This window comes from Salminus brasiliensis, chromosome 1 (assembly GCF_030463535.1).
Source record: "Salminus brasiliensis chromosome 1, fSalBra1.hap2, whole genome shotgun sequence".
NCBI lineage: Eukaryota > Metazoa > Chordata > Actinopteri > Characiformes > Bryconidae > Salminus > Salminus brasiliensis.
The window spans coordinates 50,998,462-51,026,165 of record NC_132878.1 but is presented as its reverse complement, the minus strand read 5'-3'; the positions used below and the strand labels follow the sequence as shown (position 1 = coordinate 51,026,165).

At 42.3% G+C, this 27,704-nt stretch overlaps 1 protein-coding gene across 2 annotated transcripts in view; it reads left to right on the top strand.

Annotated features, from left to right (window-relative positions):
• The window catches only part of ipo13b (importin 13b), a 46,761-nt gene that overhangs the window by 4,907 nt on the left and 14,150 nt on the right, over positions 1-27,704 (top strand). For both annotated transcript variants that reach the window (XM_072681886.1, XM_072681896.1), the window contains exons 2-10: positions 9,015-9,140; positions 10,010-10,620; positions 21,494-21,634; positions 23,217-23,358; positions 25,381-25,547; positions 25,820-25,940; positions 26,267-26,414; positions 26,594-26,775; positions 26,971-26,997. In XM_072681886.1, coding sequence (XP_072537987.1) covers positions 9,015-9,140; positions 10,010-10,620; positions 21,494-21,634; positions 23,217-23,358; positions 25,381-25,547; positions 25,820-25,940; positions 26,267-26,414; positions 26,594-26,775; positions 26,971-26,997 — 1,665 coding nt within the window. The remainder of the gene's footprint in view (positions 1-9,014; positions 9,141-10,009; positions 10,621-21,493; positions 21,635-23,216; positions 23,359-25,380; positions 25,548-25,819; positions 25,941-26,266; positions 26,415-26,593; positions 26,776-26,970; positions 26,998-27,704) is intronic.

Genomic DNA, 27,704 nt, shown 5'->3' with positions numbered 1-27,704 from the left:
ATGGATATCTGTGTCTGACGCAAGAGGTGGGTAGGGGGCTTAGAGATGGTGATGTAAGTCGTGATTTCATGAATGGCGCAGAGAGGATGGGGTTTGTAGTTCACAGAGAGGAAGCTCATGCATGGCTAATGACTTTTCATTGGTGACAGTTGGCATGCAGTCGGGGCTTTGAAAAATGTAAAGATCAAAAAGAGTGGTGCGGGGGTGGCGAAGTGATTGAGGAAATGACTGAGCTTCAGGCAAAGGACTGAGGAGAGGACTGGATGGCTCTCATGCTGCAATCCCACAGCAGCATCTTTGTTCATATCATATGGACCTTTGCTCTTCCAGCAGGGACAAGCGACATAGACATCTGCTCTGAACGTGACCAGCAGTCCAAAATACTGAGATCAATTTATTAATAATCTCAAAAGCTGGTTTATTCAGAGAGCAGGGCATAAAACACATTTATTAGCTTTAAAAATTCACTGAAACTGCTTCAAACAGTGACCTGATGGAGACCTGTGTGTGTCAATAGAAAAAATAGGACCCCCCATGAAAGCCTTTGCCTTACTTACATTTACTTCACCTTAAGTTCACAACTCTCTAAAGGTCTTGTCTGTCTGCAAAAAAAACAAAAAACAACAACTGACAGGGTTGTCAACTTTTCGTCCTACCTCACCCCTGGACTCAAAGCTCAGAACCCATCAAGCACCAATCTGCCTAAACTGATGCTTCGGTGCGTCAGAGCAGTGTAGTGTGTGTGCATTCTACTGCCATCTCCAGTGTCCCTTTCGACCCTCATTTTCTCCATCTTTTCTCGCAGCCGTTCCATCCTTTCTCGAGTCGTCTCTCTCCTGTTTTTCTCTGTAAATCTGCGGTTGTCTTTTTTTCTCTCCACTTTCACAATGACCTTTGTGTAGGACTATGTGGCTCTGTATCTGTGGCTCAGAAGGTTGTATTGTGTATTGTTTGAAAGGATGCGATAGTCAGGCAACGTGGCTGGTAGTGAATGGTCAGATGCTGTACTGGTCAAAGATAAGTCTTTGCTCTGGACAATGCAGAGAGAGACATGCTGCTCTAAACTCACATGTTTTGTTTGGGCCTAAAAAACCTCCTCTCACTTTTAGACCTTTTTTTCCAGTGTTAGACTAGGCAGCTGTACAACTGTGCATCTCCAGGGGCTGTAGTGTTGGCCGTTAGTCGCTAGTTTTAATGTAAACAATTCAAATTGCTTAACCTTCATGATTAGTTTGCTTTTTGCTTGTTATGTAGATTTTAAGGATACATCAATTAATACATCCTTTGGTTTCAAGAGCATTTGCATATGGATTAGCTAAAATGGTTATTGTTCTGGACAGGAATTTCTGTTGACAGTTTTACTAGCTTTACTAGCAGCACCAAACCTGTAAGGTGTGTAGAGGGTCACTGTGGCACTGCAGGTACTGTTTGTGTTGCACAGCTCCTCAGGGGTTGTGGGATCAGAGGTTGGTGTACTCTTCCTAGTTACTTACCGGTACTCCGGTTTCCTCCTGTCCCATGGCAGCCATGCTAAATTACCCCTAGGTCTGAGTGTGTGAGTAAATGGGTGTGTGTTTTACCCTGCGATGGCCTAGCGCCCTGTTCAGGGGATATTCCCTCCTTGTGTCTGAAGTTTCTGAGTAGGCCGTGGCAAAACGCAACCCTGACCAGGAATAAAAAAGCTTTAATCAGACATTTGCAGTGGCCTTTTCCAAAAGTAATGTGTTTTTTTTATAGTTCTATGTTGATTCTTGAAAGCACAGTCACAATAGTTTGCATGCGAAGACTGGGGTCAGACAGTGATTCATTTTATGGTGGCATTAAACCCAGATCACTGAGTAGCGGTGTTGTACTCTGCCTTCAGATCTCACCGTTCTGACTGCAGAAACAGTCAGCCTTTAGATTTGACCTTTTTTATTTTATACATACGATGGTATGTTGATTTTTATACTATGGTAGTTTCCAAAAAAATGCCAGTCATGGTTTAGTTCAGTAGCGCCGCTGAACTAAACCTTGACTGGCTTTCAGCCCTACCTGTTTAGCTCATTGATTTATGTCTTCTTCCTTCCAGAGAAGTCCTGATGTTTCCAGTATCATATTTACTGTATAACAGTAATCTCTGTATAGCTCTCATTCAGTTCAGTGTTCGACTATGTACTATGTAGCTCATAATTGTCAACCACATGTAGTGTTGTCTCCCATTTGAGGTTAAAGGCTCTGTCTTGTCTCTATGTGATCATGGGAGATGAATGGACTGTTGCCCACCCTACCTGGGTTTTTTTTGTTGTTGTTGTTTTGTATGAAGGTTGATTTATACGTGTTCCAGAAGTTGCTGTTTCAGCATCAGTCTGGGCTTAAGCTACATTAATTATATTCTGTACACCGTGTACTGGGAGTTGGTCGTCAATGGCAACCTGAAAGGTTTTTTTTTTCTCTCTCTCTCTCCCTCCCTCTGTCTGCACTGACTGTACGAAACTGTCAACAGCCACATCGTAATCTCTTCATTTTCTGACGTACACCACTGACCCACACTGCACCCAAGTCTTTTTAATGAAGAATGGTGTGAAGTCAGTTCCACTTGCCTCCGTTTCCTGGAGGCATTGCACCACCCTTGAGCCCTGTTGAGGCTCATAAGACTGTAGGGATCCTAAGTGGTGTTGTTTTTTTTAAACCCAGTCTGCTGTAAGGTAGTTTGTAAATGGAAGAATCTCTGCACGTTTGCTGCTCTCCTGTTACAAAGGTCTGTGAGCTGGCTCGAACAAGTAACAGATATGCACTCGTCATGAGGCTATCCTAAAATGGTAAAACCTTAATTTCCAGAAAAACGAAGAGTTAGAAGTCAGCAGTACTAGTGCTGGATTTGTGATTATGCTAGTAGTGGTAGCAGCAACAGTAATGGTAATGGTATTTGTGATGGTGATAGTTAGTAGTGATGGTTGTGCTCGTAGAGTCACAGTTCGGTACATGCCACGGTGTGTGTGTCTGTGTCTGTCTGTCTGTATATCGATCTATGTGTCTATCTGTATATCTATGTGTGATTCTCTATAGCTGTCTTTCTATCTGACTGCCTACACCCCTTTCTAGCTATCTGTCTATCTATCTATCGAAATTGAAGTCACTAATCATATTGGGCTAACCTTAGCATGGCATGTTGCTTACAGCTGAAGGCAGGGATTTCCAAAATGTATTCATGAAAAGACCTACCTGTAGAGTTGTGCAGTATGACAGTATTTTATTGTGTTGTGGTATTTTAATGTGCTTTCCTGAGGATATTGTGGATATCATCAGTTCTGATTCCAGCTGCATGCTTTATTACAAAGAACATAATAAGTCCTGTTTTAATTAAGAACAAAATGCTGCTGTGCAGTAAATTTGAATAAAAATCACTGTACTATGTAGGGTTGGGCTGTATCCACTTTTTTTTTTTTTTTTAATGGTCTCCATGTATGACATGACTTCTGTATCACCTCAATCTGCCTTATTTTACAACTAAAAATGGTCAAATACAAAAGTTCAGTTTGTTTACAGGGTGAAAAAGTGGACAAGTGCAATATATTTGTCATTTAATAAATGTTACATCTTCAGCCTGACAACAACTGCACATATTAATTGCTCTAAGCTGGTTAGCATTAGTGACTCGGATCGAGCGACTGTTAGGACTGTTTTTCAGGCATATTTGGTATCCAGGTTTGCTTGATCTCCCTTTTAAATGAACTCGGAGCGTCCTTAACTTGTGATTACGATGGCATCCCCCCCCCACCTGTTTTCAAAGCGCGACATTACCAATCAGTGAGCTCAAATAGCGCCCCCACCCTCTGTACTGAGATGAATGGACTGTTGCCCACCATCCCCGTAATTTTAAAATACCGTCCTCATTTTTAGATACCACCAACATTTTTAAACACCGTGGTATACAGTATACCACCCAACCCTAGTACCGAGTACGCCTCTGCTGATGCAGTTATAATCCCTTCATGTACGAAAGGGGATATGGGCTGTTTTAATGATCTAACTGTCCATTGCCCACATGCTTCTATGCATCCTTTATGCTGGCAGTGATGTTAAACAATACATTCGCTAGACAGAAGACTCCATTCATATCCGTATTTGATATTTTACTGTCTGTATTGGTTGCATTGGGTTTTAACCAGTCACTGCAGACAGAGGGGATTATTTCATACCTGGGTCTAACAGCAGGGAGTTCACGGCACAGTGCAAAAGTGGGCTTTCACACAAGTACATGCATGGTCAAGAGTGCAAGATATCCTACATGGCCCTTTCAACGCAGCTCGCGCAACAGCCAATGCACTTCTCTGCACAGGACATTCCTATTCATCAATCTTTGCACATACCTCAGAGCAATCTCCATGTAATCAGATATTTGACTTGGATTAAGATTAGATCAAAGCTATGTATCAGTTCATCGCTGTTTCACTTTTCACTTGCTCATGAGAAACCTGTATTTGAACCCTAGAATTAAACTTTACAGCAGCAAGTTAAAGACTCTCTCTGGCTTTGTCTCATGCATCTTTAACTCAGCAGCTGTCTGATTCAGAAGATACGCTTGTCACAGCACTCCTCATGTCCCTGTGGGCTGTGAGAGTACTTAAGCGAATTAAAGCCAGACTGCTTGAGGAACGGAATTCTGTCAGCTGGCTTCTACTGAGCTGTTCACAGTTAAAAAAATAATGATGGGCACCTCACTAAGTTCCTGGACAGTAGGCATTAGCCAAAGCACTGCCCAGACAAGCTATTTATTTACCTAAATATGAGAATGCTGTGTATTTAAAATAAAAGGTGCCATAGAATGCATTTGAGTATTGTAGGTTATTCGATGTATAAATTAGGAGGCATGTGAAAAATGCTCAGATGCTCAGCCCTGTTATGTAGCCAAAACCCAAAAAAATCTGCTTTCATTGACTGGTTTACATCATTGAGACTGCCTACATCCGGATTGCGTAGTCTACCAAAGCATAGCCTAGTACTGCAAGAAGGACAAATTAAAAACATCATATTGCTGTCCTCCCTGGGTCATCTTTGTGCCCATTTTATTGGCACAGTGTACATGTGGCTAGCTCGCTGAAGAGGTTGTAACCAGTCAGCCTAGCTTTAGGTGTTAGCCAGTCCAGAGGCAGCATCAGAACATGCTTCGTTTGGCCTAACATTAGCTTTTAGCTGTTCCAGAGACTCTCTCATGTTCAATAACATCCTTGAAGCTTGCTTTATTTGGCATAGTGTTAACTTTTAGCTAGAAATGGACCAGTGTTTTTGGGAGCGAACTTGGCAATGCTTCGTCATGTAGAGTTTCTGTAATACATTGTCTTTCAAGATGAAATGTGCTTCAACCACATTTTAAACGCTGGTGGACTCCCAGCATCAGAGAGCCTAAGCCTGCGAATTCAAGTACAGGACGGCACTGTATAGCTCAAGGTGGTGTTGGCTCTGTTTGTTAGCTCTGCTGTGTTCTGACACTCACTGTACTGAACTGAGTACTCTTGAAAGGGATGTCTTTCCTTGCTTCCACCACAAAGCACTGTTAGTTTTACACAGTCTACAAATATGTTTGTCAGGTGCGGTTAAAACCGCCACACATTCACCACCGGGACCAGATTTCAACAGTGGTTCAGTGAAGTTTCTGCAGCTGTGAGATTCATATTGCCTGTAATATTGGAAATGCAACATCTAGTGACCTTGGCAATGCTGCAGCAAATCTCTCAAGGTGGGCTAACTTGTTGGCCGATCACATATTTGGCCTGAAACTGATTGATACATAGCCAATTGTCCTTCTATCTCTACTTTTAGAGTAGAGCACACCACTGGATAGCCACATCCTTGCTTGGTGTAGTCGATATTGTATTGGCTTTTATCTTTTTTTTAGCCTTGCTGAGGAAAACAGCCGTGTTTAAGGTTTATGCTATGTCACTTCTGTGTCTTGGACTTTCATTATTTAACTATGACAAGCTCAATGCAGTTTTGCATTCTAGGGCACCTTTAGTGTAATTAATTGTGATACTGTGTAAGAGTGGGCAGGGGTACATATCCATATCCCTTTAAACAGTTAGCATGGCAGGCGGATGGGTCTTAGGAGAGAAAAGTTGAAGGCAGCTTTTCCTATATTCTGGGTTTGATCACTTTTGATCACACTCTTTCAGCTCAGGAGTCTATTGCTCTAGTTGGATTAAAGCTGCAATTATGTGAATTGGCTCAGCGTTCCCCGGTCTTTAAACGCCCGCAAACCTTGTCATGATGAAAACTACTTGTTAAAAGACAATCTCTGATGTGTGGCGTCAGAAGACACAGAGCATAGCTTTAGCAGGCAAATAAAATCAAATGTGCGAGCTGTGGAAGAGAAGCGAGGGAGTAATGTGGCTAATGTGCTGGCCGCCACCCGTGCAGTCTGCGGGGAGCCGCGGTGATTAATGACCGGGTGAACAGAGCGGAACACAAGGACAGAGTGAGTCATCGCCGAGCATCTCTCATCTCTCTCTCACACACACACACACACACACACACACACACACACACACACACACACACACACACACACGCAGCCTTCCTTTACAGCACACATGCTGGGCTGCAATCGTCAGTCTTCTTGTCAGTGGACCACAGTCATTCAGGACCTGCACTGTCTGAAGTCGTATGAGGATGAGATGAGATGGTGTGGAATTGAGGGTCGTCATAGTAACCTTGTGTTTTGAGCAGCTATGTATTATAAGAGAGTGCAGGGAGACGATATATGGAGATGATGACCTGTGTGTGATAACGTATAACATATGGAAGATTTTGCACACAGATTTTTACAAATAAATGTTTTGGCTAATATCAGTTGTTAAACCAGGTAGTTTGGTTGCACTTACTTAAATTTCTGCAGGCCCCCGACAGGCCATTTTGCTGGGAGAATGGGCATTTATTTATGTATTTATTTATTTCTTTGAAATGTTCTTCAGTTTTTTTCTGTTTGGTACCGCCCACCTGTTCGTAGCTCCACCTAGCACTAGCAATGCTTCCAACAGTAGGAGCATAAGGTCTCAGCACGTCTCCTCCGATACATGTGAAACCAGACAGTGCCCGGCAGCTGACACATTTGGAGGAAAGCTCCGGGTCCCCAGCCCCGCCACACCAGCCAACAGATGCCTGTGCAAGCCAAAATGGCTTTAAGAGTGATGAAGGGAGAGCGCCAGTTGTGCTCTCCCGGACTCTGGATGCTGATGGCAAAGTGTTTAATGACTTTGTATTTGAACTCGCGATAGTGGCATTGCATTAAACCACTGAACTACTCTAATCCCCACATTGACTGGTTTAAATATTGTGGTTTAAATTTGTCTCCATAGGAGTGCGCTATGCATATTAAAATAGATTAGCATGTCAAATCAGAGCTTTCTGTGCACTACTATGTTTTTATTGCTATATAACTGATATTTGAGGCTTTCATTGTTGTTGGATGCACTGTATTTTTTGAGTAAACATACTAGCTTGTTCAGAGCCCAGTTAAATTGGTTTTCAGGCAATAATAAAATAAAAATCTATCTATGAATTTGACCTCGGTTGGTCACGTTTATTATATATGAAGCGACATCGATGAGCTGTTACATTTTTAATAATAAAAAAAAAAGTACATGGCAAAAATGCAGTCACCGTTACCTTTGACACACTTAGCTCCTTTCTGTTGCTTTCTTCATGCTATTAACTCTACCTCCCCACGTCTCCTTTTCATGTACGTCCTATTCCTCCATCCCTTTTGCCTCTCATTACCCACCCCAGATCTCTAGGGGTGCTCTCGCACTTTCCTCCTTCCACTCTCCACCCCCCTCTATATTAGCTCCCTGCGGGTCTCTACTCTGCTTGTCCGTCTCAATGGGACAGATTTCACTCAGTCTAATATAGCACAAGCTGTGCTCAGCTGTCATGTTATCTCATCAGAAGTGACCGAGAGCAAACTAGTGGGATTATAATAAGGAGTCATGCAGTGACACCTGAGCTATGACTTTGCTTTAGCCCTCATCTAGCTATTCCCTCACTGACCTTTCTTAAAGGAATGTATCGGCAACAGATCTCATTAACATGATTTATCGCTACCCCCAGACACAATCTGTCAGCCAAGCCACGTTTGGTATCTGAAGTTTGCTTCTTTAGTTTAGAACGGGAGGTTGTTGGCTAGCATTGCCGATAAACACTGGCCTTAGATGATCACCAATCTTATCTCCATAAATACATGCCGACAAAAAGGTCTCTTGCACCACCCAAAGTGCATCTAGAACTTTTTATTTGTTTCACATGGACAAATCAACGTGGTTCAGAACACAGTATGGCTTACGTTAGTCTATGAACATCTCTGTGTAGCTGAATGGCGGGGCAACCTTTTTTTTTGTAACCAGAGCCACCTTAATGCTAGCACTGTGTGAGGCATTATTAATGTTATTAATTTTACGGTCCAATTTGAAAGTGGAATAGAGAATACAGTGTTTACATAGCTTTTTGTTAGACTTTTTAGACCGTTAAATTAGGCTTATTATATTCATTTACACACGTTTATTATTTTAGCACAATGACGTTGGTGATTAATATCCAGTGTTTGGTAACGACTATTAGCCTAGATTTTCCAGCTCTAAACTAAAAAAAAATATATATAAAACATGCCTTGGCTGATCGACTGCATCAGGGGTCAGGGCTGCAATAATGTTTATTGTTTTGGGGTTTTGTTGTTGTTGTTTTTCACTTAAAATACAAACTGATGTTTTTGGACAACCTGTAGTTATGAATGTAGAACTCCAGCTAAAGCAACCTTTATGTAGCAGTTTGACCTTAAAATAACGGCCTCAAAATCATGTTTATGCTCCACTGACCTTAAATAGGACGAGTAGCACCGATACCATTCCCAATCTGGGCTCGACCTGCCAGATTCTGGACTATGTGACTATGTAGAAGCGGGCAGGGCATTATTCTCATTGTGTTTGTTGTCTGAACATCTCAACAGATCTCTCCCTTCTTCTGTCTGTCTTTCTGTCTCCCAGGCTCTTCATCAGTTGTATTATGACCCGAACATTGAGAATAAGAACCTGGCTCAGAAGTGGCTGATGCAGGCCCAGATCTCCCCTCAGGCCTGGCAGTTCTGCTGGGCTCTGCTCAGTCCAGACAAGGTGAGCTCAATGTCTTCCACTTTCTTTTTAACTTCTACTGCTCTGTTGTATGGAACTGTGCTCTATTTCTGTTTCCTTCCCATGCACTGTTTTGTTTCGTTCCTCTTTACTTGATCCCGTTCTTCCCCTGTTCTTCTCTGCTCTCTGCGTTTCTTCTTTTGCTTTCTGTTCTGCTCCACTTCTCTCTGTTCCACTTTACCTCAATCCGCTGCAATCTGCTGTATGCTGCCTCTACACGACTCCTCTGCTTCATTATGCCTTTATCTTCATCTAATGTGCTCCTATATATATTTATTTATCTGTAATACTCTGCTCTGCAGCTACATTCTATTTTACTGAAATCACATCACTGCTGATCGTTCCCTATCCTCCTCTTCTTTCCCCAAGTCCTGCTTTGTCTAGAAATAAGAGATGAGTAGAAGAGCATCTTCCTTCTGTTACTCACTCCTCTTTACTTCTCCTGATCCCATAATGAACTGTTTACACCTGATTTCACTCCACGCTTTGACTGGGCACAACAGTCTACATGTGACCTGGCCCATCATGTGCCCTGGTGCATATTTAATTCTACTGTAACTGATCCGAGCTGACTAAGAGGCGCATCCTCTCTGCGTGGTCCCAGATTAGAGCTTCATGCATGATGGGCTTCATAGCCCGCGGGATTGAACCAAGATTATGGTGATGAATATGTACTGTCAGGTTTTGTACTTGTATAGTCTGCTGCAAAGGAAACGAGAAATCCTAAAAGCGCTTACATCCTTCCCAAGGGAAATGTTTACAGTTTCAGTTTTCATCTTTCTTCGCCCTTGTTTAACTATTGGTTATGAACTGTCTGTTAAAGCTCCCCTCCTTTTCTCCTCCTTGCCCAGGTCCCAGAGATCCAGTACTTTGGCGCCAGTGCCCTTCACACTAAGATCTCCCGCTACTGGGGAGACATTCCAGCCGAGCAGTATGACACCCTGAAGACGCAGCTCTTCTCCCAGATTGCCCTGTTTGCCTCTGGCTCCAAGATCGTTCTCACACGCCTGTGCGTGGCCCTGGCCTCGCTGGCCCTCAACATGATGCCCGAGGCGTGGCCAGGCGCAGTGTCTGAGATGGTGCGCATGTTCCAGGAGGAGGGCGGCGGAGTGGACGGCCGCGCACGCTGCCTGGCCCTGCTGGAGCTCCTCACTGTACTGCCTGAAGAGTTCCAGACCAGCCGGCTGCCGCAGTACCGCAAGGGGCAGGTGCGGGGAGCCCTGGGCCGTGAGTGGGCTGCTGTGTACCCGCTCCTCCAGCAGCTGCTGCGCCAGCCTGACTCGCCAGCACTGGTCAAGGCACGAGTGCTCAAGTGCCTGTCCAGTTGGGTGCTGCTGGATGTGCCACTTAGTGAGAGCGAGGGCCTATTGGAGGCTGGATTCGCTGCACTCTCCGACCCAGAGCTCTTCGACACCGCCGTGGAGGCCATCGTCAACGCCATCTCACAACCTGACTCGCAAAGGTGAGGCTAAAATACCCCCCCCCCTTTTTTTAACACAAAAAATGCATATATCCAGGTAACTTTCATAGCACAGTGGTCTGTACTGTTATTAGGCCTCTCACAATAACTAGAAATATCTACAGTAATGATGGCAATAAACAGCATTTATCTGGGCAATATGGTAAAAATAAAATCTTCCTTTAGCACATTTTACATCACTTTGCTCCTTTGACGATTGAATAGTAGACCCTTTGGGGCTACCTTTGTTGTGGATACACTGTGCCACCGGAGTAGAATTGTCCTGCAGTATTTCTTTTTTTTAATTATTTATACATTTTTAAGGTAGAAAACACACAACGTGTTTTTAGGGGATCATATGACATTTTTTGTGGCACAATGTGGATCAGTTGAATGAGTAGTTTTTGGCATAGTCCTTTAGAATTTCATGATGACTGGACCAATAGAAATGCCCTGAAATCTATTGAACGTGAAAAAGCTTTTCCCTCCTCCGGTAAAGCTAACATTCTTGTTTTTACAGCTCTGATGTGCTCTGGCTGGCTTCAGTGCTGATCTTTCAGATTGGACATCATGTCACCTTCTCGATTACCTGATAAAGTGCTGAATTGATACTTATGAGGCGTAGATAAAGACGCATGACAGGATGAATAGGACTAAGTGCTTCGAGTGTTTTTAGCCTTCACTGCTCAAGTACTTGAGCTGAGTACACACTCGTATAGCAAAGACAAGACAGCTATCACCTTAGAGCAACAAGCGCGCAGCTGACGCTGCTAACATCATAGATAATTCTGCACATTCACATAATCTCAAGGAGCCACACAGAAGGCAGAGGCACTGTAAGGTGACTCTGGTCCTCTGCAGTGAGGCAGAAAGGCAGTGGAGAGAGAAAGAAAGGTGTGACGTATTGGGCAAGGAGAGGGTGACCTACACTGACCGAGACGGTGAGAGCTGTGAGGGATAGAATGGCTGACCAAGATTGGCTGAAGGGAGATTGTGTAAATGTCTGTCCATCCACTAATAACTTGCATCTTCATAAACATGGAATATCACTGCAGGTCAAGGTGCTGTGGGGATTTGGGAGACAGGGTGTGAGGAGCTGACGGGCAGACAGTGTAAAAGAGGGGAGTTGTGAGAGGCATGATCCAGACAGCAGGAGCACAAGTGATTGGGTGGTTACTCTGACATGGAGGAGAGGCAGGAAAACAAAGCTGAGCTGAAACACAGACACATCAGAGGACGAGGGGAAAACGCAGAGGGACCGAGGGAGAACAGCCGAGAGGGGATGGGAGAAGGGGGGGGGGGGGGGTGCATTTCAAGGCTGGCTGGCGTTTCCATGGAGATAGAGCAAGGGAGCGATGTCTTACGCTCTGGTTGGTACAGACACGTTAAGCTCACCCCCCAGCCCTCCCTCTGAGAGAGATATCGAGAGAGAGACCAGGAGAAAGGATGGACCAGGCAGAGAGAGGTCTTTTTTTTCCAGGAATGAGGGATGACTCTGCTTGATATTTCTTGTTAGATCCAAAGCGGTATGGATACTGAACTCAGAGTGGAATGTTGTAAAAGGGAATATTTTAAGAGCGAAAAATAAGCACAGCCCAATCAATGAATGCGTGATGCCTCCATCACTGGTGAAATGTCCCTCACTTCAACAACACTGGAAGGTTTCTCAGGCTAGTACCAAAAATACTAAGCATTATTGGTATTGAATTAGTGCTGCATGAAGGGCTATTGGAAATTATATGCACACCGTAATCATAATGAGACTGTTACTGTGTTCTGCTGTTCTGCTTCGTATTTGGGTTTTATCAGCTACCTGTCTTAGCTAGGATCATCTGTTTCTGATATTTCTCAGACCTATTTCTCATTTTGCGCAGTTGCCCTTTGCCAGAATGTTTTTGTGGTTTAGGCAAGGGGCAGCGCCGGTTTAGGGCGTCACAGGAGCCCTGTGAATTCACCGGAAAATTACCTGCTCTATTTGCACATATTGGGCTCACGCGGATATTACACGGATTTTGTACTAGGGGACTGGCATGATAAAGCCTGGATAATGTACAGCTTCTCCAGGTAATGTCCGGAAGCGTTCTGGATTACCGTGCATGTCTGAAAAGTGCTATAAAACAAAGAAATGTCATTTGTTTACTCCCCAATAATCCATATGCTTCAACTTGATGATCGAACAGCTTTAGAAAGCCACATTCTGACTATTGAGTGGCTGTTTGCCATAGGTTTTCATTTAAAGAATGCCTGTTGGTAGTCTATAACGCAGACCAATGTGTTCAAAACCTACCCATCACCTCCACTCCCACCACTTTTTCCTGCTTATTTGCATTAAACTTTTTTTGCTTGCTCGACAAATAAAAGCCAGAGACTGGTGCTTTGTTGTTCTTTTGTTTCAGAGTATGTTCTGGACCAAAGTAAATGCCTCCCCGAACCCTGTAAGCAGCTGCTCCAGAATAAACATGCCAGTTTTTTGCATTCCAATTAACAGCAGAACACAGTGTTCCTCTGGTCGCAATCTGGGGGGCATCATTAGCAATGGGATTGGTCACAGATACAAAAGCATGTACAGCTCCGGGACCATGTAAAAAGGGGCTGAGATAATATTTTTGAGGTTTACAGCATCCACCTACATGGTGAAGGTGTTAAATCATCAGTGAAGAGCAAGCTGGTTGCTGATTTGATGTGGCTACGTGATTAATCAAATGGGAGAGTAGGCTTAGAAAGGCTGCAGCAGGTGGTTGTTGTGAGGTTTTGTTGAAGTCATCCGAAAGCAGCAGGTTATTTATTTATTTATTTTTGCATCAAATGTTGCTTCAAAATTACATCAGTTAGTGTTTTGACTTCACACTGGAGCCATAGTGCGTCACTGCTACTGCACACAGGTACATCAGTGTGTCTGCAGCCATCCATGTCATTACTATGCATAGCTACTGCATGTGTCCTCAGAGACATGCTGTGGTGTTTCTGCTGTAACGAATTGTAAGGCAGACCATATGGCAGGGTGTGCACACAGGTAGAACCTTCTGGACTTGGTTTCCCTTACTAAAAGTGCACGTGGCACTTTAAGTGCATGTGGCATTTGAAGCAGGCAGGAAGTCTGAAGACAATGATAGGGCGAGGTGTACCGTCCCCACCCCTGTGAGAAATAGAGAATATACACTTATTCTCTCTCATTAGCAGTTCTGATATCTGAGCACTGGCTGCTATTGACCCAAAGGCACTTCTAAACATTGCTGTTCATCTGTTTTATACCATAATAGAGACGGTTATACACAAACAATGGGCCTCATTCACCAAATGTTCTTAGGAAAAAATGTTTTCTTAAAACCTACCTGTACAGTTTTTACAAAGATTCTTACGTTCACCTTTGTAGACTTTTGGTCATTTCTCAAGAACAAATTTAAGGTTCTTGGGAAGATGAATGAGACACAATCTTCTTAGAGCTGAACACTGACTGTTTAAATTTGTATAGTGAGTTCTGTTAAAATAGGCTGTATGTAGTAAAAGGAAATGCTTTGTTTATTAAAAAAAGTACTTGTGTGATGTAATTTGGTTGCTCTATACTCAGTCCTGCTGAGAATCAGCTAGGTGAGTAAGATGTGTCTCTCAAGGTGACTTCACACTAAAGCTAAAAAGATTGAATGATATATTTTAGTTTATTTAAATATTTACCTGGTCCTCACTGTTGAAGCAAGAGCAACCCTGAAGTCATTTTAGGACATGACATAAAAATGGCAGGCTACCAGTGGACCCTGCAAGTACGACTCTGTTTAACCATCATTCGAGATGCATGACAAGCACCTAGAGACTCTGTTCTGGCACCAGGGTGCTGGAACAGCAGAGTCGCTTGCTGTCTTCACACTCAGACTGAGGACCCATCTCTTCCAGGAGTGAAGTGTAGTGTTAGGTATCGTGGTCTCCATACTGGCTTTTGTATTCGGTAGTATCTAAGCTAAGGTATCGTCTGGATCCTAGTCTATACAAACTAGCTAAGGATATTTTTCAGAGTAAACAGCGAATCATTTTTGTAAGTCATCTTTAATGATAATGTAAATGTACACCTCTTAACAGTCAGTATGTATGAGTTCCCTTTTAAATGGGGAAAGTTCATAACACTAGCACTGTTACCGCTACTGAGAAACAGTATTTAATGGATTAGTCACATCTGACCAATTATGTTGTCCTGATTATGTTGTCCCGATTGGCTAAATTTACTTGGACATAAATGATATGCCTGATTACTTCATCATGCTTCTTTTCAGCATCAGGATTATATCTGGATCAGGCCAAACCACATAAAAAAAGCCAGTGTAAACACACCCAAGACTCAAGTTAAACAGCCGCAAATCTGATCTTGCGAATACGTTTGACGTTAGCAGCCCACTCCTAACTCTCCATTCCACCTTAGTGTCATGTTGTGTACATTTTAACAGCAGAACCTAAGTGCTGCATTTTTTAAGGTGGAGTGGAAAGTTTGGGGAAGAGGAAAACCTGACGCAGCAGCAACAACCAGTGCATAGAACAGCGATTAAAGAGTTTGTTAGTTCATGTCAGAAGTGAATGATTTTCAATCAATCAATCAATCAAAATGTATTTATATGGAGCTTTTTACAACAAATGTTATCACAAAGCAGCTTTACAGTGATCCGGGTCCAAACCTCTTTAGAGCAAACTACTGGCAACAGTGGCAAGGATAGTCGGGTTGAGAGGAAGAAACCAAGACTCAAAAGGGGAGCCCATCCTCCTCTGGTCGACACCGGATAATGATAAAAAGCAATATGCAATAAACAATAAAACTAAACTGAATTAAGAAAACAATGGTAAATGTGACGTCAAGCCATACAATATAAAAATGTGAGTAAGTCCTGCAGCTAAACAGCCAGCATAGCATCATGCACTGAGGTGAGGATGAATTAATCTGAGGCACCAGAGCAGGACAGCAGGCAGGAGGGTAGAGGAGAGCCACGTCCGGAAAGGAGGGGGAAAAAACACTTGTTTGTCTATTTGCTAACTATTTTTGTCCGCACCACCAAAAACCACCCAGTTAGGCTGTAGTTGTGCAACGACAGAGATATTTTATCCCATTAGATCCATTTGGGAAGATCTAACGTTACTCCCATCCTGTCTATACTCTTGAATTCTGCCTGGTTGCAAACAAAACTATGGTGGGAATGCTCTGCTCTACCAGAGAGAGAACCACGCTCCTTTCTTTGGTTCTAAACCAGCTCTGAATGGCACGTTCAGAACCGAGAAGGAGACTAAAGCTGGTGTACACAAACGGAGTGATTTGAATGTAGTGTTGTAAAGGAACTGGATGCTGAATGGTCAGGTGGGTCAGTCAGACTGGACTGTAAGATATTAAACACTATAGAGTTTAAAACAGTCATTTAAAAAGTTGCTCCAAACAAAGTAGATCAGATTAGAATTTAGTCTGATTACAGAAACTGGTACTAAACATAGTGATCATACTGCTGTTTACTATTGTGGAACACATCTTACCCAAGTTGCTGTGCTGTTATTTTTCGAAACACAAATATCGGATTGAAGTCTGCCGGTAGTCAGGATTAAAAAGCTCAGATCTGATCAGAGTACCTTATACTGATCAAGTACATTGTTACTGCGCTATAATAATGATAATGAGTGTATATACTAAGAGAATAATGTAAAACCTCCATGTCATTTTCTACCAAACCTGCAGTGTCCTTCGCCGCCAGAGAGATCAGGATGACTGATTTAAATCCCAGTAGGATAGTGGAACACACACACACACACACACACACACACACACACACACACACGTTCACTGTGTTCTGTACAGTAACAGATGGGGCTTGCAGCGCTGCAGGACTGGGCTCAGGCTCAGCATGGGCTTGTTATCAATTTTTCAGTCCCCAAATGCACCACATTACTTTCCTTGCTCCTAAAGGGTTGTTGTTGGATTTAAAGGCCAGGCTGTCGATTCCCACTGCCTCATAGCACCCTGTCATTCTCCCATCATAATTTCTCCCATCCATCTTACCGCCTATCACTCGCTCTGTCATCACCCTCTCTATACGTTTCAGGGCTCTCGTTCTCTCCTTTCCCCAATTTCTCCCCGTATTTCCCTCACAGCTCTCTCACTGTTTAAACACATTACAATCTATTTACTTGGGAGGATGCTATTGGACCAAGTGCATCTTGTTGCCAGGCAACTCATTTCGTCTGTCTCTTGGCGTCTGAGGATAATTGCAGGGTTTTTTGGGGGGGAGGGAGAGGAGAGGAAGTCGGGAAAGAGTTGGGAGAGAGCAGTAGCGTGTCTGCGTGTGTGAGTGAGTGAGAGACAGAGAGAGAGAGAGAGAGAGAGACAGATAGATAGATAGATAGACAGACAGGGAGAGACAGGAAGGGAGAGAGGGGTGCAAAGCATGTGTCTGGGCAAATTACAGGATGTCAGATTTCATATGAGAGTGTGTGTGAGGTCACTGTTAGAAACATAATCTGTGCTTTTTTTTTCTTTTCTTTTTTTTAACACACATTCCTCAGAGAGAACAGGAGAAAGAGACAGACAGAAGAAGAAATAAATAAATGTGAACATGGATGGAAAAAAAAAATTGAGAGCAATAAGGAGGAGAAGGAGGAGGGAGTGGAGTAAGACTAAACAGTTTGGGGGGAAAATGTAGTTGTATTTCCATTGAAAGGAATGACCAGGGTGAAAAGCAAGCAAGAAAGTAGTGCCAGAGTAGTGCCATTGGCTTCATTTGTAGATGATTGCACTGGTTTTAAGATGTTACAGTTTGAAAACATGGGTTGTTCATCAAAATGGATGTGGAAGGTTGGTAGGTTTGAGTTACAGAAGCGTCCTTGTCTTTTAATTATTTCTAAACCTAGTTAGTTTAATGTAGTTGGTAGCAACACTGTCTTCCTGGCAAGATTCCTCCAACACTTAAATCACTCTGGATAAGATGATCAGCCAAACACTGTAAATGTAAACGATTCTGCTGTAATTAGAACAGGTAAACATCAATTAAAGCCTGATGTTTCTGCCTTTCTCAGCCCTGCTTCGATCAGCCCATGTATCTAATGCGTAATGGAGGTCTGTCACCCAGCATCTTGGATATAGACAGTTATTAGGGGTGTAATAGTGTAGTTCACTTGGTAGCATGGTTTGGACCTCATGGTTTGCAACATATTTAGTCGGGAGCTTGTGAAATTACTGTATGTTCTCATTGCGATTGTGCACATATATATATATATATGCGCACATTTGCAAGTCTTGGTCCTGTACTACAGTCAAGTCTTGGTCCTGTATGAAATAAATTAAATGGAATTATCCTGTTATCAATACCATTGCTTATTCAAACAGTAAAAACAGTATTACCATTACCATAACATTTGACCATAACCACCACAAGCCTTTCTATTTAGGTGATTGCTGTACAATATTATTTTTAATTTAGAAAAAAACTAAAACAATAATGCACACTAATGTAAGGGTGATCCCAGCTGTGCCTGTCTTCAGTTTTTATCTTTAATCTTTTAGTTTTTCAGACTGACCACCACACACATGGCCATTACAAGCATCAGATTGGTATTTTCTGAGAGATCAATAGGTGTTTGTTTTTTATTTGTATAGAGTTTGCTAAGGTAATGTTAATACTAGTGCTGTTAGTATGTATGCTATGTATGTATGTGTACTGCCCCATTTACACTCTCCTGTCATAACTGAACAGTTATGCCCTTGTGTCCTTGGTATCATTGGGGGCACGCATGACTGATCAGTAGTGCAGTATTTAAGATCAGGTGATGGGTCTTGACCATCCAGATTTGTCTCACGACTTCCACAACATGAAATTAACAGAAGAAAAGAAGCCATGAAGCCATGCCCAGCTTGAGTAGTGCCACATTACGCACTGAGCACACAACGTATATGTCCTCATTCAGAGACCCGCCACCGCATATACTCATCTCGGTATTCAGCTGTTTGGCTTTTCCATCCACACTCCATTCATTTTTAACGGCCTGCTTTTGAGGTCACCGTGTACTCTTGTGTTTGAGGGTGATGGCAAGGTTGCCTGGCTTTTGTACTGAGGAGTAGAAGCAGAGTATATAAAAACTCTACTCCGTCTCATTTCCTTTTCTTTGTGAGGTTCTATTTAATCCTATATTGATAGCAGCCAGGTTCTCTCAGATTCAAATCTCTACTCTTAGTCTGCTTAGTGTCATATGTAGTGGAAAAACTAGGGGCTTCAAAATGAAGATGAAGGGCATTAGAGAGTTTATTGTAATTACTGAGGGCTACACAGTCTCCTCTCTTAAGAATCTCAGTTATGCAGATAGTTACTTATGGCATGGTATGCTGCTGACCTAAAGAAGGCCTGCCAACCAGTCCAGCCACTTTACCACAAAGAAGAGCGAAAGGGCGAGAGGATGCTAAACAAAGCATAAGGATGCAGAGCTTTTCAGAAACGAGCGATGACCTTGGCCTCCTCTATAATTCAACAGCAGTTCTCTTTCACTGCCTCTTACGAGTCTGGTCTCTTCCTCTATCCACTGTTTAAAGAGGATTTAGACAAAGGAGTTGAAGACTATCAAAGCGTGAACCAGCCTCCCTTACGCACCGACTGGCCTCATCTATAATTTAGTGTCATCGTATCGTAGGATATAATTGGGCGTAATGACGGGTCAACTCAAGGCAGCACTGCCCTCCCAGACAAGGAGTAGTGCCATCAAGATTATTTTGTAGTGTAGATTATTGGAAGATGTTTTTGTATTATTATTATTATTGTTGTTGTTGTTATTTATTTCATTAATTATTTTATGAATGCGCAAGCCAGAAAAATGACAGAAATCCTGAATGATGAGAAAAATATAGCTGGCTCTGTGGCTCTGCCCTGGCCTGACAGTTGCAGCAATAGCACCGTTGCCTTAGCTCCTTTTCATTTGTTTAAAAACAGACCTTGGACCTCATTGAGTTGAGTGCATCGGGTCTGCTCAATCCTAAAATGAATAACCGAGTCTCTGTAACATCTCTGCAATAACTCTTTTAGTTTTTCATAGGAAGCGAGACAGCAGGGGCTATGGGGCTTGGTGCACTGTCAGAACCCTCACTCTAACAAAGGCAGCAGGGGCAGATGCGCTGGTGGAACTAGAGATAACGAGGCTATAACTGTCTTTCTCTTAGTGTGCGCCTCGTTAGCGATTTTCCTTTCGCAGGTCCTCTCTGCTGTATCGATCTGGGGGGAAGGAGGGAACTATGAGCTAATGTGTTGTGTGTATTCGAGGGCACGGTGCAGAGACAGATTCTTAGATTGTTCCAGAAAGGCTAAAGCGGCAGGAAGTCAGTGAAGTAATTGACACAAGTCGAGGTGGGGAGATTAGGTGGCAGTAGCTGACAGAAGAGCATGAAAAGAAAACATGTGAGAGAGAGAGAGAGAAGAATAGACTGTGAGGGAAAAGAGCTGGGCTGGCAGGCTGTGTGTTTATGCGCTTGTTTTGGCAGAGGATGTCAGAGAGAGCTTTGAAGAAATGTAGGTTAGCATGAATCTGATGTGAACAAAAACCTCGTTATGTTATAGGAATCGAGGTGTCCGTAACGGTAGGGTTTGAGAAATGTATTCGGGCAGAGCAATCTGGGTTGGACCCAGTACTTGGCCCTGGGGCACTCCGAAAGAGCAGTCATGTTGTTGCTTTTAAGGAAAATGTGTTGTGAGTGGGAGTCTGTGTTTGTGTGTCTTTTCAGCTTGCATGAATCACCGAATATATCCACTCTTTTAGGATCAACTAGGGCTGTGCATTCAGCGTAATTGTGATGTTGGAGTAATGCTCAATGGCTAATGGGTTAACAGTAAGGAAGGAAATAAACAACGGCCAAAAAATGGTCAAAACTAATGTGGAGCTGTAGTGTTAATTTTAGGTGATGATGCTAGTATAAAGAGTTAAGTTGCTGGCAGAGAAAAAGGAGGAGCTAAAGAGCTAACACAGCTAACCCAGTATTTGCATATTAAGGAAGACCCAGTGACATCCACTTGAGGTCTTTTCTTCCCAGTGGATGATGTACATTTATATACATGTTTTTTCATCTAACATTAACTAGAATACTTAATATCTAGTTTATATAAGTTGAAGTGCCTGAAGCTACGCCATCTCAGTCATGTCCTTTACAATGCGTCATGTTTTAGAGTAGCTAAGTTATGATTACCTGAGTCTTACACAAACTTTTCCATTCCACATGGTTGCATGATGCTCTTTTTCGAAAAGTACCTTAAACAAGATGCCCTTTATTTAAACTGATAAGTGAAGTGAGATTAACTGTTAGCAGCCAAAAACAAGATTTCTAATTATAACTCTCCATTCCACCTTAAATAATGCAGCCACTGAGTGTAAGCGCTATTTTTAAGGTGGAACGAGTAAGAGGAAGTCAGTCCACTGATCAGCTGAAATAAAGCTCTTTTTTTTTTTGCTTAGTTTGGGGTGGTTTTCAAGTTCTTCACTGTGGCAGGCGGCAGCTGAGAATTGTGTCTGTTAATGGTGCCTATAGGACACCAGAGGGATCTCTGCAACAACAAAACCAAAGCTCGGAACTGGATTGGGCTTTAAAAGTCGATAGCCGACCAATTTAAATCCCCGATCCAGGGTCACTGGATTCGATTGAGACCTCTAAATCAACGTACTGTGCTGAAAAGGCTTCTTGTTTGAATGTTCTGGTGCTATATATACCTTTTTTTTGTAAGATTATAGCTAGGAACAGTCAATAGATGAATTTCAATGAATCTAAAGAACTCTTTAACCAGGCAAAGAACCATTTAAACACTCAAAAGGTTGACGCTGTTTAACATAGAAACATGGCCTCTTCTAAAGAACCTTTTTTTCTTTTAAACATTTTTTTTTCCCATTTTAGATACGTGAACACTTTGCTGAAGCTGGTTCCGCAGGTGCTGCAGCTACAGGAGCAGTTACGAGAAGCAGTACAAAATGGAGACATGGAGACATCGCATGGCATCTGCCGAATCGCAGTCTCTCTAGGAGAGAACCATTCCAGGTACTCGTATAATGCAACTAACACTACCATATGGTTCGCTGTACACATGGTTGGAAGGCAATCGTTTATTTTAACATGAGCTTCTCTGCTGGGGATATTTTCTAATGTGCCTTTGTGCTGTGTATGAGTAAACCTGTGTGCTGTTGAGTAATTATGTGGCGCTCATCACTAGGGCAGTTGGTCTCAGTGAGCAAGTGCACTAGCTGAGTGAGCAGTTTGCAGCACGATGGTGTTACAATAGCTCTCCAGATTTTCCAGTGTTGCTCAGACAACATACCCATGCCCGTGTCCATAGCTTCTCCTTACACGCTGAACAACATACTGATGCAGCCATTGCATTGTTTTCTTCTATAGGAGCTTAACCATACCTGTAGAGTTGAAACATATCTGCAGCTGCCGTGAATTCTTGCAGTTTGATTATGAATGCTTTGGTTTCTCTCGCTAAGTGCTGTATATATGATCTCTTGCATTGTTAACCGACATTTCTCAATTGCTTTACAAACTGAGAAAACAGCTACCTGAAAACAGGTACACAATCTTTTTATAGCCTTCCTCTGCTTTGTGGGCATCACAAATTTAAAGTTTTAATTTAAAGTTACAGGCAACTGCTTAGAGGAGGCAATGGCTGCTGGTTGTCGGGACATGGTTAAATGATTTTTTTTTTTTATTGCATCACTTTCCTAATGATGACTGAACAAGCTGAAGCTCGAACAAGCTCATTTGACCAGACCTGAAAGCTCAAATCTCTTGAGGTGATCTAAATTTTAGCTTAGTAGCTTTTTTAATCCCTAATATGAATATCTCATTTTAAAATTAATTAAAGTTCATCTTGTACATACTTATCATAGTGACCAAAAATCTTCATAAGTTGAGCTCAAAATAGATCAAATCAATTCAAACAAGATTATCCCCGAATATTAATATAATAATTATTTCAAATTGTGTCATTTATAAGCACATATTCAGTGTATCTAGGACAGTTATGTCCAGAGGAGACGACAAAGCCTTAAGGTCTTTTCACACTATCTGACTCTTTACCCAGGGGGTAATTGCATGTCAAGCTTTGAAAATGAACACTAATGCTGCCTTTCAGACCAGAGTTTCTGGTTGCTTATGCTTATTCACTCCTTTTAATGCTCAGAACTTCAAGCTGATGCAGAGACTCACGTATACTGTTCTGTTGTGACCCACTGTCTGCCTCTTTGAGTCACACTGGCTAAAATAAAAAGGATAGCTTCATTGCCAGTACCACTCAATAGATCCAGTTCTCCCACATTCACATATGGACATGCAGCAGATGATCATTGGTTTGAACCCCGATAACAAATAAATTGAAAACACATACTCTGACGTGATGGTGAATGACGGCGCACAACATGCTTTTTTCATAAGAAGCGACCTTGGGTGCTTTTGCAGACCTATTGGGGGCATTAAATAGAACATTATTTTTCAAACTCTTCATTTAGTGAAAATGCCTTTCGGTCAGTCTTGTCCAAGCCTTAGGCTGGTGTTCCATATAGATTTCATAAAAGTGACTTTGGAGTGCTTGTTTGTAATCTCTATTCTGCTGTAACCCCTTCAGGGCACTGCTGGAGCAGGTGGAGCACTGGCAGAGTTTCCTGGCACTGGTCAACATGATCATGTTCTGCACAGGCATCCCTGGACACTACCCAGTCAACGAGACCACAAGCTCCCTCACTCTCACTTTCTGGTACACTCTGCAGGTATGCAGCATCTCACAGAACCAGTTCCAGTATGTTTGGGGTTGCAGTGACAGTCTTCCATAGTCCAGTTTTTCACAATCATGCGTGATGTACAGATTCTGAGTATGAATTTTAGACTTCTTAGAATTGGTAAACAAGAAGAAAACAAACTGGCTTTTGTCTGGTTGTTTTGTCACCTACTCATGCCCACAGATGCACGTACACACTGTGACTGTGCGTGTCTGTGAGAGCGTTAGGGATGTATATAAATAGTTCGACCTTTACTGTCAAGATAATAGACGCTGCCAGTGAACATTAAACTGCGGCTCAGGTCACTCTAGACCAGCCCATCCCTGCTGTGCATGTTCAATGGTGTTTTGTCCTTTATGTCCTTCCCCATTGACCATGTACATGTATGTACTTGTTGATGCATCAATGTTGTAGACCTCATTCCTCTCCTTTCTCTGTATAGCTCTCCTCCTTTCCCTTCTTTCTAGCCCTCCTTCCTTCTCTCCCTCCCTCCTCCCCCGCATCCCACACCCACTCAAACACCAAGAATCGTGCACAGTCATGTGCTGTTACAGAAACGCAAACAATAATTTGTTCAGCTCAGAGCACATCAAATTATTCATTCTTTATATCTGCCTCTCTGCTGTTTGAACATGTGACAGAGCTGCTGGGCTGGTACATATAAATTTGCATCGTAAACACCAACATGCATATTACTTGCACTAACTAGGAACAGGTTTGCACATACGTGGACCACGGATTAATCGCCAAAGTTTAACCATAACAGTGTGGAATATATTTCTGCTGCCGCTGTTACATTTTGCAGTAATAATCCCCTCAGTCTGGACACAGAACTGCAGTGAAAATCAGCAATCAGTAAGAGGACAACAGAGCAACAACATAGAAACCGAAGACCCCCAGTGAGCAGCCTAGGGCCACAGTGGCATGGAAAATCTCCCTCAGAGCAGGAGGAAGAAACCTTAGGCGGACCCAAGGCTCACAAGGGGGACCAATCCTCCTCTAATCAGAACTATTTCTAAATTAGTGATAATTTAGATTTTTTTATATATTTATATATTATATATTTATAAATATATATATATTTTTTATTATTAATTGTCATAGTATCACCACATAAGACTGTCTTGCTTAGGTGTGCTGATATAACTAATATAATCATGGTAGAGATGGTAAGAATAAAGCATGTAATTATGGGTAATAGTGGTAATAATAATATTAATAACAGTGGCAGATAATCCAGAGTCCATGTGAATTTTAACATGCTCGTTAGGCAGATAGCAGTGGCAGGAGGGTGGGCAGCTGTTTTGACATGGGTGGCCTGAAAACATTCAGACTGAGCAGCTGTCTTTCACGTGAACAGCGCGTTTGTTTTAAATTTTGACTTTTAAAAGATATTGGAATTTATTTATCTTTCATATTAGTAGAAATGTTCATAGCTAACGCAGACAGGACTGTAATGTAATGTAATCCTTTACATTATTTTCGGTCTTGTACTCCGCTCTTCAATAGTAGAGCATAACATTATTGGTATAGTATTTGTATGTAGGACAGTGGTGCTGGGTCATCAATCACAGGGTTATGGGTTTAATACCTGTGTTCACTAAGCTGCCCTACAGCAAGACCCTTAACCCTCTCTGCTCCATGGGCTAAACTGGGATATGTGAAAAAGTTGAATGTCACTGTATTCTACCAGCGTGTGTAAAAATAAAAGTAAATGATTACAATTATAAATTATTATTCAGTTATTCTTGCCTGTAAGAGGTTTCAACCTCTGATCTGTGTTTGGGTTTACCTATAACTTTGCTACCCTTAGTGAGTTGTACAGAATAGAAAAATCTCTGCTGACCCCACACCCACTCAATATAAAGGTGTCGGAGAATGTATGAACTACAACTGGGGTGCTAAATAATCAGTGTTTGTAATTCCAAAAGCCACATGATGATTATTACATTTCTGTTTTTATTAATAAGGATGTAGTGGTGTTAACCCTATGGTTCTCTGTGTGTGCCACAGGACGACATCATGTCATTTGAAGCAGAGAAGCAGGCCGTGTATCTCCAGGTGTACAGGCCGGTGTATTTCCAGCTGGTGGACGTCCTGCTCCACAAAGCCCAGTTCCCCACTGATGAAGAATACGCCTCCTGGTCCTCTGACGAGAAAGAGCAGTTCAGGATCTACAGGTGTGTTGGGGCATGTGTGTGTATTTTGAGAGAGGAAAAGATATGCTGCTGCAATGAAAAACATGTGCATGTTTCACCTCCTATGCCTGTCACACAAATAAAATGCAATTATTATACTCAGCACATTTTTTGCTGAGTTTTGTTGAGTTGGCACCAGAGCAAGAGGCTAAAATGCAAGACAAAGCTGCCCTCCAGAAGTAAATGTGTCGGAGAGAGCGAGGGACTGAGAGACCAAATATATATTTTGTCAGTAACTTTCGTTCTTTGTTTAGGGTGGACATATCAGACACGCTGATGTACGTCTATGAGATGCTGGGAGCAGAGCTGCTTAGTAATCTGTATGACAAGCTAGGCAGACTGCTTACCAATGCTGAACAACCAATGTCCTGGCAGGTAAGAAAACACACACACACACCCCTATGATCTGCAAACAATGCCAAAGAAGAAACTTTCTGGCTAATACACAGTACTTGATTAACATCAATGTTTTTGTATGCTGTTTACCCCTATAAATCCTTTTAACCCTGCATGTAGACCCCCTACTGCATTATTTGTATAAATTATGTTACATTAAAAACCCTTAAATAGAACCTTTGGCACTCCACAGAATCTGGTAAACTAAATGGCTATGTGGACATTTTTGCTGTAGGATTGAAAACTGAATCATTAGGTTGAGGGTTAAGGGACTAAACATTTGTTTGTATGTTTGGTTTCTACAGCACACCGAAGCTCTGCTGTACGGTTTCCAGTCCATAGCAGAAACGATAGATGTGAACTACTCTGATGTCATTCCCGGCTTGATTGGCCTTATTCCCCGAATCAACATCAACAATGTACAGCTTGCAGACACAGTCATGTTCACTATAGGTTTGTATTAAAGGTGTTATAATGGGCTTAACCTAATTCAAGTTGTGTATGTTTGTGTGTGTGTGTGTGTGTGTGTGTGTATATATATATATATATATATATGTATGTATATGTAGATGTGGTTTGGCTATCATGCTGAGTTAAAGTGTAAAATATTCTTTCGTCTGCTCTCGCTCTAGGTGCACTTGCAGAATGGTTAGCAGATCACCCAGTGATGTTGAGCAGCGTATTGCCGCTGGTGCTGCAGGCGTTGGGAAATCCGGACCTGTCCGTGTCCAGTGTGTCCACTTTAAAGAAAATCTGCAGAGAGTGCAAATACGACCTGCCCCCTTACGCCACAAACATAGTTGCTGTGTCACAGGTGATGAATTCATCCACACAAACACTCGAAACAGTTGACTTTACAGAGCAGACCTAAATGTAGACATACAAGCTCTGCACTTACCAGAACATGGAGGTTTCCTTTTGAACTAAAGTTTCATTTCATTATATGCACTGAACAAGTGCACTATAACAAATGTGTTAATGTTTGTCCTTTGCTTTCTTTGCCCTACAGGAAGTGCTGATTAAACAGATCCACAAGGTCAGTGGCTCTCATTTTCGCTCTAAGGTTAACTATGGCTGCAACAGCTTTTCAACAAGGAGAATGCTGATAGTAAAATGTTAGCAACACACCATATCAATGAATTGCCTTAATAGTGTTTGTTTACACCACTTGTTTGAACTGTGGAAAAATACTGTTGGTAGACAGTATAAAATATGACTGTCACATATATGCCAACATTTCACTTTAAAATAAAAAAACACCTGGCATGGCAGCATGGTCAGGCATGTGCATCTTTTTATAAGACTCACTGCACCCACGAGAGAAGCTTGGAATGGTAAGTACCTGAGATGCTGAAACCTTAGTGAGAAGTCAAGTAGCATATCATTGTCTGCTTTTCTGCCTGCTCTGTTCAGATTTAGCAACTAAAAAAGTGGCCGACATTGGTTGAAGAGGTCATTTGTATCTTGAAATCGCTTGTCTACACTCTGCTGTACGGTTACCACGGTTACTTTCTTTTTTTTCTGTGCCTTAGCAAAAATAGCGTTTCAGGTCACTGAAAACTGAGCTTTTGGAAAATGTTCTCCACAGTGGAGGTTTTCAAAACTTTACCATTTTGCTGCACTGAGCTTCAGATCTGAATGTGTGCACTTGTGTGTGTGTGTGTGTGTGTGTGTGTGTGTGTGTGTGTGTGTGTGTGTGTGTTTTTGGTATTAGTAAAATTACATTTTCTAAAGATTGAACAG